The sequence below is a fragment of the Ochotona princeps genome, chromosome 12 (genome assembly GCF_030435755.1).
Source record: "Ochotona princeps isolate mOchPri1 chromosome 12, mOchPri1.hap1, whole genome shotgun sequence".
Lineage (NCBI taxonomy): Eukaryota > Metazoa > Chordata > Mammalia > Lagomorpha > Ochotonidae > Ochotona > Ochotona princeps.
Genome location: NC_080843.1, coordinates 28,334,657 through 28,347,665, shown reverse-complemented (window position 1 = coordinate 28,347,665; position 13,009 = coordinate 28,334,657). Strand labels below are relative to the sequence as shown.

The 13,009-nt window shown below is 42.7% G+C and overlaps 1 protein-coding gene across 2 annotated transcripts in view; it reads left to right on the top strand.

Moving 5' to 3' along the window:
- The window catches only part of PIBF1 (progesterone immunomodulatory binding factor 1), a 202,887-nt gene that overhangs the window by 93,142 nt on the left and 96,736 nt on the right, over nucleotides 1–13,009 (top strand). For both annotated transcript variants that reach the window (XM_058670663.1, XM_058670664.1), the window contains exon 11: nucleotides 8,355–8,520. In XM_058670663.1, coding sequence (XP_058526646.1) covers nucleotides 8,355–8,520 — 166 coding nt within the window. The remainder of the gene's footprint in view (nucleotides 1–8,354; nucleotides 8,521–13,009) is intronic.

The following is a 13,009-nucleotide window of genomic DNA, read 5'->3' as shown; positions in this document are numbered from 1 at the left end:
TGATGTCTCTGCTCTGGCTATTTTTCAGCATCACAGAAAATGCTATGCCACTTGGAATGTTTTTATGGGTTAAAGCCTTTGTAGCTCCCTATATAGCAACCTGATTTTTTTTTCTTGTATCTCCATCCCCCGGATTCAGATTCTTATGAATATTTCTTGAGCGCAAACTGTTAATGCATTCTAGAACTTTCTTTTGTTTTGATAGATAGATACTGGGGTGGGTATATGAAAACTAAAAGAAAAAAAAGTTACAATGTAGCAAAATTTCTGGTTTGGAATTTTTAGTTGTTAGGAGGATACTTGGAGATTCCATTTATACTTTACCTTTATGGGAAATTTGACCTCTTAAGGTTACTGTCACAAATTAGAATGTAAAGCATGAAGTTGTTAGTGTGTGAAGTAATATTTACTTAGTTCAGATAAGAAGTTCAGATTGAGAGGATGAGATGAGAAGTCTGAGTCAACAAAGCAAATTTAACAGGTTCTTGAAGCGAAACCAATCAAGTGGGAATTACCCACTTGGTACCATTGGTTCCTCACTGCTGCAGCTACTTTTGAGGCCATATGTTTGTTCAACATTTTTTAAAGATTTATTTTTATTAAAAAGACACATTTACAGAAAGATCTTCCATGCATTGTTTGTTTCACTCCCCCAATATCTGCACAACAGCCAGAGCAGAGCAGATCCAAAGTCTGGAGTCAGGAACGCGGATGCAGGGTTCCAAGGCCCTGGGCCATCCTCCACTGCTTCTCAGCCCATGAGCAAGAAGCTAGATGAGAAGTGGAGCAACCGGAACATGCTACAGAAAAGTGGGGCAACACAGGTACTTGTGGGCTGAGAATTAACCAGTTGAAGTATCACACCAGCCCTTAGCTCAGCATATTTATTGCTGATTTTGAAAACTAAAAATTTTTAAAACAATGTAGTGGTCTGGACAGATCCTTTTACTGTATGAACAGCATGGGACTATTTTTTTTTTAACATATATTTTTATTGCACTTCCTTTTTTTTTTAAACTAATTACATTGCATTCTGTGATACATTTTTTTTTTATGCACTGGGATTCCCCCTCCCTCCCAAAACCCTCCCCCCACGGTGGATTGCTCCACCTTGTTGCATTTCCATAGTAGCATGAGACTATTTTACTCCTTTAGGATTATCATTTGGTGTTACAGAGCCTTCAATTTATTAAACTTAGCACATTTAGGCTTCTACTAAGTATACTCAGATAATAACAGTTATTTCCTAGCTAGTTTATTGCTTAACTTGTATGAAATAGTCTGTTTTACTGTTTAATTATTTATCATAGTCAGGTAATGTTAGTGCTGTAAGTACTTGAAGTACCATGTAACAGATGAGAATAAGTAAGGCCTAATGTCCCCAAGTATCTGTATGAAGTTGGCATTGATATCAGAATATCCAAAAATCTTGAACGTATGAAAAGGTAAAATTTACAGTTTGATCTTTTCAAAACAAAGTGTCTTAAAGATCATTATCAAATTTTTTTTAAAGATTTATTTTTTTATTTTTATTGCGAAGTCAGATATACAGAGAGAAGGAGAGAAAGAGAGGAAGATCTTCATCCAAGGATTCACTCCCCAAGTGAGTGCAACTGCCGGTGCTGCACCAATCTGATGCCAGGAGCCAGGAACCTCTTCCAGGTCTCCCACGCAGGTGCAGGATCCCAAAGCTTTGGGCTGTCCTCAACTGCTTTCCCAGGCCACAAGCAGGGAGCTGGATGGGAAGTGGAGCTGCCGGGATTAGAACCGGCGCCCATATGGGATCCCGGGGCGTTCAAGGCGAGGACTTTAGCCACTAGGCCTAGGCACCAGGCCCCATTATCAAAATTTTAAATGACCTGTCCAGAATTTCTTCTAGTGATGTGGTCTATAGGTGTCCACAAGATGCCATAAAAGAAAATAATGATTTCACACATTATGCTATATGCATTTATATTTGTAAGATGATTTGCATAGAGTGTAAGGACATTCTGGTTTTAGTAGAATGTAGTAATTATGTAGAATGCAGTGTTTCAGTGAAAGAATTTTCTTTGCCAGTTAATATCCACAAGGATGACTCTTGTGAGAAAAACAGACACTGAAAACTATTGGGGCCTGGTGTACTAGCCTACTGGCTAATATCCTCACCTTGTGATTACTGGAATACCATATGGGCTCCAGTTCATGTCCCAACTGCTCTTCTTCCTATTCAGCTCCCTGCTTGTGCCTGGGAAAGCAGTGAAGAATGGCCCATGGGCCCTGCACCTGCATGGGAGACCCAACAGAAGCTTCTGGCTCCTGGCTTCAGATTGACTCAACTCTAGCCATTGCAGCTACTTGAGGAATAAGCCAGCAGACAGAGATCTTCCTCTGTGTCTCTCCTTCTGTCTGTAAACCCACCTTTCCAAGAAAAATGAATACATTTTTTTTTAAAAAAATCCTTGTTGAGGGTCTCAGGGAAAAATTTTTAAAAAGAAAGCTATTGGTAAAGATGTGAAGAACACTTCCAACTAGATTGTGGGTCCCTCTGGTGAGAGCGAGAGCCGGACGCTGCAGTGTCCTTCAGCATGGGTGTGGACTGGGTTTGGGGCTAGACACGACTAGACTGCAGCACCCACTGGTGCTCGTGAGAGCCAGAGTGAGTGTGGATCGAGTTGAGCTAGGTCTTGGCTCCCACTGGGTCACATGAGATCTGCGTCAGGGCAAGGAGCAGGTGTGGGCCAGTTGGTCAAGACCACTGTTCCTGTCAGGACGGGAGGTGGACTAAGTCAGCGTGGACCAAGGACCCACTGGAGTGTGTGAGATCTGCCACTGGGAGGAGACCTGAGAGAAGACCTTCAGGAACTCTTGTCGATGTAGTCTCTGTAGGTGAACACAGGAACCAAAACAAGGAGCAACCCAGAACAGGCCAGGTTGCAGTCACGGCAGGTGTACATGTGGCTCAGGTCTGACGACGAGCCAGGCTGGGGCAGTTCATAATATCCACTGCAGATCTGAGAATTAGAATGGGGTGCAGGACAGGCCAAGTCGGGCCACATCACCAGCCAGCTCACATTAGGGCTGGGACTGGGGGCTGACTGGGCTGGACTTAGCTACAGCACCTGCTGGTAAATGCCGAGGTGAAATGGGCCTTGCCACGGCACCCACGAGCACATGTGATTTGGGGCGGGGAGGGTGCAAGCCCAGTAGGGGATTAACGGGACTCCCCTGTTGCCGAGTGTGAGAACTTGGACTGAGGCAGACCAGTAAAAAAAAAAAATGTGGAGAAATTGGTAGATTATTTATGATGGGAATGTAAGATAGATGAGAATTTGAAAACTACTTGAGGGTTTCTCAATAAGTTAAAAATGTGGCCATATAAACATGTCATATATAGTTAACAGAAATGAAAAAGCATGTTTACTCAAAATCTCATACAGAAATGCTCATTAGCAACATATATTCATTATAACCAAAATAACCCAAATGTCCATCAACCAATGAATAGATAAAATGTAGTACATCCACATAATGGCGTATTATTCAACCATAGAAAAGGAGGAAGGAAGTAGTGATTCATGCTACAAAATGAATGAACCTTGATAACACCAAAGTTCACAAACTAAATGATTTATATAAAATGTTTAGAGTAAGCAAATCTTCCAAGGCAGAAAACAAGTCAGAAGTTAGCAACCACAGGTAAGCATGGAAGTAGGGGGTTGGGTTTTAGGTAATGAAAGTTTTTCAATTAAATATTGTTGTTGAACAATTTTGCGAATATATTAAAAGCTATTGTGCGTTAGTAAAATAAACTTTATAGTGAATGAATTATGTCTCAGCAAAAAAGAATATTGGTTTTCTCATATAAAAACATTTTGAAATAAAATTATAAATTCTTTTCATAACTAGTTCAAAACCTTTGCAAAGGATTAAACGTGAAAAAATGGCATACACTGTGTGGAACTTCCACTAGTCTGAATGAGAGCCACTTTCAGCAAAGATTAAAGAGTCAAGAATTAAATTGTAGCATATGACAGATGTATAACACCTATCTTCTCTGATTATACTATGAAAGATATTACCACTCCCAGTAATGACGTGACTTTGACAAAGCTTTTAGGAGCATAGCAGGTTAAGCCACTCAGAATGCTTGTATCCACGTTCACACAGGTTTTGTCCTGGTTTGTACTCAGCTGTTCCCCTCTGCTCCTGCTGCCTGCTGTTTCACCAAGAAAGGCAGCAGAGCGTGGCCTAAGTGCGTGTGGCCTGCCACTCACAAGGGAGGCGTGAGTAGCATTTAGGCTCCTGGCTTCTCTCTGTTCATCTGTGTTTCTCTCTCTCTCTCTCTCTCTCTCTTTCTCTTTCTCTTTCTCTCTCTCTCTTCTCCCCTCCCCTCCCTCCCCCTCCCTCCTTCCTCCATCCCTTCCCTCCCCCATCTCTCTCTCTCTCTCTGTCACTATGCTTTTCAAATTCATAAGTATATCTTTAAATTTTTTCAAATTTACTTTACCACTAGCTAATTCTAATACTGAAAGAAGCGTTCCTACGCAGTTCAATGTAAAGACCCAACCTAAATTTTCCTAGTAGATTGTTTCTGTGAAAGTATGTGACCTGTGAACCTTAGACTCATCAAGCCCCAAGCAGGGCTGTTGGGAGGGCTCACTGCGAAGCCATGGAGCTGCACATCATCTGGTTTTCTCCCTAACACATATCCCATTTCGTACCGCTTCCTGTGTTACACATAAACTCATAATGCACCCTACACCAGCTCAGTTAGCTGGCCTTTCTACGTATGGTGCCATCAAAGTCGAGGATTATCCTATTGAAGCATTTGCCAAACTGTTTGAAATTTCAGATTTGTTTTGTATTTATCTGTCTTTCCCAGGAAAGTCTAAGTTATTTAGGGAGGCAAAAAGCACTACTTTATCCACCAGTATATGCTCATTGCCTAGCATTTTGACCAGCTTAATAAATGTTTGGATAAATTGACATAACGTATCTAGCACTATATTGAGTTCATAGTAGCTCCATGAGATGATATAATGCTCCTGTGTTTTGTTTTCTGTTAGAACACAATCAACTTAAAATATTTTCGGATTTATAATATAAGATGAAATGTGGGGATATGTATGTGTTTTTACTTCTTATTTTTGTTTTTGATGAATAGTTGATTAGGGTGATTAGGGTCAAGGGCTGCAGGAAGGTGGGTGAGATCATCATGTCCACATTCTCTTTTTTTCCTTCCTGTATCTGGGGGAAAGGGAGAGACAAGGAGAAAAGCCACACCCAACCTCCCAAATGCCTCTGCACCCTGGAATGGAGAACAGCCACCTGACACCACCCCAGGGTTCCTGATGTGAGACCTGCTGAGGGGATCCTGCTCATGAGGTTTCAGTAATTCAGCAGTTTCTAGTTACTGCTGATCTCGCCACTCTAGACATGATGAAATCTCTTCAGAATCCACTGGTTGACATAGTTCATCTTAGAGTCTTCATTTGCCCGGGAGACTCACTGCCAAAACTGGGCTGGGGTAGTTGATCAATTTGTTCTGTCCTCCATCTTCTATTGTGGTACCAAGTGTCCTCTACAGACTCCAGTGTACTGCCATCTCCTCCATGTGCACCTGGATATGCTGTCCACTGCTCTGTCTAAGCCACTGAGGAGGCCCAGCTCTTACACATGCACTCCATGGTCAAACCATGTAACCTACAATTCTCTCCATGTTTGGGGTTCTGAGTGCAGTGGTTCAGTTCGGGGGGATCCCCATAGAAACCTCATCTGAGGTGATCCCAGACCTGGCTCTTGTGTGTGCTTGCCAGCGGAGGGTCTAGCATAGTCCATCACCCCAGCCAGCTTATGCACATGCTGGTGGTTGCAATTGCTGGGTCGGTTTTGCTTCCAGTCCTATCTTTTGCACAAACCAATGAATGTTGCAGCCCAGCCCAATCTGCCCACCACACACTTGGCTTCCACTAGTGGGAGCTGCAGCCTAGTCAGAGCAACCCTCAATAACCCCCACCGGGCCTGCCCCCTGCCCTGGTTCCCATGCTTGCCGGTATGTACAGCATACTGGTCCAGTCTTTCCTACGTCCCATTCGGTTCTCATACATGTCGGTAGGCGTGACAGCCTAGCCCAGCATGACTTGCACTTCAGCCTGTTTTCTGCATTTCTCGGTAAGCTAAGGTTTGTTTGGTCTTGCCCCATCTACCCCCTTCAAAAATCAACCCACACACTAACCAACAGTTGGAATTACCTTGCCCAGCTTGCCCAGTTCCCAGGTCTAGACCACATGCTCACCAGTGGGAACTATGACCACTAGGAGAGCTACCCAAGTTCCCCCACTGAGGCCACTCCCAGACCCAAATCTCACACATGCCAGCGGGTGTTAGGCCCTTGCCTGGCATAGCCTGCCTCTCCGTCTCAGCCTAGTATAAACTGGTGATTATTGGGGTGCAACCCACCCCACACCCTATTTTAGGATGCACATGCAGGTACTGCAGTCTGAACCTGTCCGGAATATTCTTGGTCCCTGTACCCATGAGTGTTGGCAGGTTCCATGGTCACACCTAGCTCAGCCCATCACCACCCCAGTTCTTGAGTTAATCAGCAGGACTTGAATTTTCACAGGATTTGGCCCACAAATCCTCCCACACAATCTACCCCCAGACCTGATTCTCTTGCATGCTGGTTAACATAATGGCCCTGCCCAATGTGACCCGTCCCCTGTTCCGAAATTGAGTCAGGTACTAGGATCTAGCCCTGCTTGACAGGCTCCCAACCCTAGCTTTTGCATGGACTAGCGTGTGGTGGTCAGCAATGTTCCATGCTAACAGGCCCGACTCCAGATTCTCATGTGGGCTGGTGTGTGAGTCTGACCCATACAGATCTTCCAGTCTCTCCCCTTCAAACCACCAGGTCTTAGTCCCCTCGCTTACCTGCAAGTACAGTGGCCCTGTCATTGAGTGTCCCTCAAGATTCATTCATCACCTACACATATTGTGGCCTTATCCATCAATGTCCTTAGGCAGTAATTCCAGACCCACAAGACCCCAGAGCTCGCCTCCAGGCGGCCATCAGGCAAAGCCCAGTTCTGTTGTCATTCTGGCCTTCCACAAGCCCAGAGTTCACCCACCACTTGGCAGCAGTGGACCAGGAGCTATAATTGCCAGCAGGAAGCTTGGCCCAGCAATGGTTCTCCCAGCCACAGCCACCTGACTGGGAGATTGACACACAGCATGTCTGAGCAGACGTAGCTGGACTCCGCCCACCAGTGTGGTGGCAGTGGATAGGGCCATGATTCTGAACATGCCCAGAGCCATCCCTGATATCTCTGGAAGGAGGAAACTCTCAGACCTTGGGCTTGGGCAAGCCCAGGATTTGCCCACTGCTTGGCAGAGGTGGATGGGGAGCTAGGATCTCCAGCAAGAAGCCTGGTGCAGCACAGGTTCTCAGCCACAGCCACATGGCTGGGAGATTCAGACACCTGCTCCTCTGAGCACTTCTTGATATGTATGTAAAATGAAGAAAAAATCCTTCTCTATCTGTATTGTAATAGATGACTTGTAGTTCTATATTTATCTGCCTAATTTATGCACCTTATTTTTTCATATGAAAAAATGATTTGTTAACTTAAACTTTATTTTACACATGTCCAGAGAACTAGGGCCCGGCGGCGTGGTCTAGCGGCTAAAGTCCTCGCCTTGAAAGCCCCGGGATCCCATATGGGCGCCGGTTCTAATCCCGGCAGCTCCACTTCCCATCCAGCTCCCTGCCTGTGGCCTGGGAAGGCAGTTGAGGACGGCCCAATGCATTGGGACACTGCACCCGCGTGGGAGACCCGGAGGAGGTTCCAGGTTCCCGGCTTCGGATCGGCGCGCATCGGCCCGTTGCGGCTCACTTGGGGAGTGAAACATCGGACGGAAGATCTTCCTCTCTGTCTCTCCTCTGTATATATCTGGCTGTAATAAAATGAATAAATCTTTAAAAAAAAAAAAAATGTGCGTATTTTATGCCATTTTTCTCCATCTGACATTATTTAGACTCAAGATAACGTGTTCAGTGCTATAAATTTAAGATCTATTACAAATACAGAATTAAGTAACAAAACTTGGTCTTTCCATTTTTATTATAAATTTCTTACAGATAAGAATAATCAAGTATTTCTGAGTGAAAGGGTTGAAAAGAAGGGTGAAATAGGGGAAGTTACTTCTCAGGACTAAATTTCTGTACATATGCCCATCTAAATTACTTATAAAACCTTTGCTGAATAAATCAGAATTTCTAACTGCATATATAAGAGGATATGAAAAGAAAAGGTTTATATAACTCATTGAGACTGCTCTCTTTGAATTACTAACCATTCTGTTTCTTTCAGGTATCGAGAGCTACAGCTTACTACAGAAAGCAAAGTAACAGAATTTCTCCATCAAAATAAGTTAAAGTGCTTTGAAAATGAACGTATTCAACTTCTACAAGAAGAAACTACAAGAAATCTCACGCAGTGTCAATTGGAATGTGAAAAATATCAGAAAAAATTGGAGGTATGTATACAATAATCAACATTAGCATAAGGCATGTAAACTCCCTGATTACAATATTTATATCGGGTTTTACACTGGAACCATAAACACAAGAGGAAATAACTATCTCAGAAAGGTAGATACTAAAACCAATAGCTGGAAAGATGAAGAAGGATCTTGTTCACAGTAGTAACCAAAAGTTTGTAATTACTTAGAATAATTTTATTAAATACAGTATAGGATAAATATCAAGACGTTATAAAACTTTGATTGTGTCTGTAACAAGAAATGCCAAATTTCCAAGAGAATACTCACATTATACATGTTTCAGTTTTCATTTTAATACTGTATTTATTAATTTCTAATCAAATGCTGGCACACATATTAATCTACTCAAGTAATTGTGTCGTCCAGCTAGAGCAAAACCACCAGTAGGTAATAGTTAATATCTTTTTTTAAAAGATTTATTTTATTTTTGTTGGAAAGGCAGATACATAAAGAGGAGGAGAGACAGAAAGGAAAGTCTTCCATCCGATGGCTCACTCCCCAAGCGGCCTCAGCGGCTGGAGCTGAGCCAATCTGAAGCCAGGAGACCAGGAAGTTCTTCTGGATCTCCCACACGGGTGCAGGGTCCCAAGACTTTGGGCTGTCCTCAGCTGCTTTCCAGGACACAAGCAGGGAGCTGGATGGGAAGCAGAGCTGCTGGGATTAGAACTGGCGCCCATACGGGATCCTGGCACATTCAAGGAGAGGACTTTAACCGCTATGCTATAGTGCCGGACCCATAGTTCATATCTTAATGAGAGGAAATACATAGCACATTTTGAATGCACTCTGAGGCAAGAGTAATTAAAAAACACAAACAGTGGAGCCAACACCATGGCATAATATTTTAAACCTCTGACTGTGGTGCTAGCATCCTATATGGGCACCTCTTCAAATCCTGGTTGCTTCACTTCCCATCCAACTCCCTATTGATGTACCTGGGAAAGCAGCAAAATATGGCCATAATACTTGAGTCCCTGCTACCCACACAGAAAACCCAAATAAGCTTCTGGCTCCTGGCTTCAACCTGGCTCTTCCCTGACCATTGCCTCCATTTGGGGAGTGAACCAGTGGATGGAAGACCTACTCTCTCTTTCTTTTAGATAATGCATGCTGTTGTGATAATCACTTAGGTACTCAAGTAAAAACTGAACCCATGTTTCATACAATGTACCAAAATAAAACTCATCACTAAACTGATTGTATACATGGAACTATGAAAACTGTTAGGAGTAAACACAGCAGAAATTTGACCTTATCAGTTTAGGAATTAATCTGCTCATCTGTTAATTAAAACAAGGAAAGAAATGCAGGATGGAAAAAAACCTGTATTCTTTAAGAAGTTCCAAAATATTAAAGGAAAATGGAAAGCGAAAAATAACATTTGTATTACATCCTTTAAATTCAGTAATAGCAAAGCCTATCCCTGTTTTAAAACTTCCACTGAGAAACTCGGGAGGGAGAGAAGATGGCCGACCTGGGAGGACGGGCATAGAAAGGGAGGCGCTGAAGGAGAGACAGGGCGCGGCTGGAGAGAGATCTGCGGACTGAGGAACCACAGGAAGGAGTGCCAGAAGCTCCCTGGACATCGAGCATCCAAGAAGAAACACATGGTTCGGAAGAAATCCAGAGAAGGAACGCAGGAAACACAAAGACCCGGTTAAAACGTGGATTATTGATGCATTTAAAAGCCAGTGACAGAGAGAGAGGAGGTAGAGACGTAGAGAGATCTTCTACCTATTGTTGTTCCCCAGCAAGAACTGGATCTGGGCCATGTTGAAGCCAGGAGCTTGAAATGCCATCCAGGTCTTCCACGTGGCTGGCAGGGCCCCAGACTCTTGGGCTCTGTCTGCTGTCTTTCTGGGTGCATTAGCAGGAAGCTGAATTGGAACTGGAGCAGCTGGCACTCAGACCAGGACTGCAACATGGAATGCTGCAGCCACAGCCAGGCTCTGTTGGAGTATGTTTGAGGTGCCCCCACTCACCGCTTCTTACTGTCTCTCTTCTCTGTGATCATTCTCGTGATGTTAAAAGTACAGAGAAACGACTGGACTTTGGAACAGTCAATAAATGAGGCCCAGAAAAGTCAGCTTCAGGATTTTCATAGAGCCCAGGTCTGGGAAGGAGGCGGGGAGGAGGGGCGGCCCAGGCAGTAGCAAGCTTGCATCAGACAGAAGCCCATGTGAGGCGCCGGTGGCAGTGCTCCGCTGTGCGGCTTGAAGGGGGCAAATCTGGCACCTGCTCCATGTCAGCTAAGAAGCTGCTGGAGGAGTGCAGATTTGAATTTCCAGGTACATTTTGATGTCGTGGCTGGAGAGAGGCTTTCAGACTACTTTGTAGGGCACCAGGAGAGAAATGTGTGCACATTCCATGTGATTAAATTACTTCTCTGCATTTCTAGGCTCTCTCGGCACACTTACAATCTCTCCTGTGTGTCTCTGGGCAAGTGAATTCATTTCACTGTGCCTCAGTTTGTCATCCTATGTAAGGGAAGCTAATGTTGGTGGATTTTGGTATCTGCAGTGTGCCCTCTGTGGACAGCAGGGCTGACATAGCTATCACATGCCATTTTCACACGGATCGAACGTGTTTACATGAGGGCTCTGTCAGGGCCTTGATGAATACTAAATCATTGCAAAGACTGACTTGTTCTCTCAGTGTAGATGTTCGGTTTGCTCTTCAGCTGGTCGTATATATATCCCCCTCACAATACAGGCCAAGAACAAAGGCAGTTGAGGTTTGGATGGGAAAGGTTGCAATACAGTCAGTGCCAGCGCTGTGGTGCAGCAAAACAAGCAGTTCCTTGCATCACCAGCATCCCATAGGAGCACCCTTTGAGTCCTGACTCCACTTCCCATCCAGCTCCCTGCTTACGCACTGGGCAAAGCAGTGGAAGGTGGTCCAAATGTGTGGACTCCTGCATCCACGTGGGAGACCTGGAAGAAGTTCCTGGGTCCTGGCTTTATCCTCTCTCTTTGCATTCTCTGTAAGTCTACCTTTGAAATAAATCTTACAAAAACCAAACCAAACAAAAAAAAAAAAAAAAAAAAAAAAAAAAAAAAAAAAAACTTCCAGTGTATTCCCAGGCCCTAGCCACAGTCTGGCAAGTAGTTAAATCAGTAGTATTCAGTGCTTAGCAACTGAGCGTCTCTTAGTGTGAATTGTAATTGGGCCTGATTATGCACACAACTTTTAGCAAGAAATCACTCCTATCCGCACTAAACAGTTTTGAACAGGACTTCAATAGCACTTCCTGGAATGATTAAAATGTTCTATCAGTAGCCAGTATTTTTATACTTGGAATGTGTTTAGTGAATTGAAGAACTAAATTTATTTTAGTTAATCTTAATTAAATTTAATTAACCACAAGTGGCTAATGGGCGTGCTATTGGGTTGCACATTCTGGACATTTAACCAGATAACACACATTCTTACCATTAGGCAGTGGTGAGGATCAGACCTTTTTTTAACTTCCATCATAAAAGAAAAATTGCTGCTCTTCAGACAATAAGAAGTACTTATAGAAGTACTTGATGGAAGTTATGCCTCTGGACTATGGTCAACAGACCTAAAATTGGCATTACAATTTTAGTTACCGATTTCTAGATAAGTTACTTATTGTCTTTGGTAACTGTTTCCTGACATTGTTATAGAGTCTACTTAGCACATGTCAGAGCACCCAGTTTTTCCTAGCACACATTGGAAGTTCTCAAAATATTTTGTTTCAGTACTAAAGAATTTTTTTTAGCTAAAGTTAGGAAATACTGAAGAAATTGAAGTATTCCTTCCCAACAATAATAGATAAAAAGATAAATGGGAACTTACCTTTCCCCTTTCAGATATAATAATACATCGTCTAGTAAACTCAAGCATTTTGTTTCTCCGATTTTCCTTCCTGTATATGAAAGTTTCTTTCATAGTATTGAAAATGTGCAGTGTAGTCAATGTAAGCAGAAGTTAAGCAGCAAAGGAACAAAGCCAATCGGACACATCTCCCAAGGGAAAATTAATCAGAAAGTAAAGCATTGTTCCAGACTTATAATGTAAGAAAATTAGACTTTACAAAGTATCATAAAATGCAACTGTTTGTAATCATGAAGAATATTTTAACAATTTTTGTTGGACTATCCTCTCAAAGCTACTTGAAAATATCTGTATATTCTTAGTGCTGTCTTTTTAACAATAATTTGGCAATGTAAGTATATCTTAACAATATAAAATATCATTTACGGATTCTTATTGCAGTAATAGAACAAAAAGAATTTAAAAATTATAAAATCCCTTCACTAGAAAGTTGTTGGTCACATTACAAGATATGTGCTTATTGTTGCATTTTTATTTGTTAATTTTTGGCTTAAATGTAATAGAGGTGTGTTTAATAGAATAGTATCCAATTGGTATTTTAAGACCACATAATTTAGAAAATACATTGTATTGTCATATTAGATGATAAAATCCCTTACCC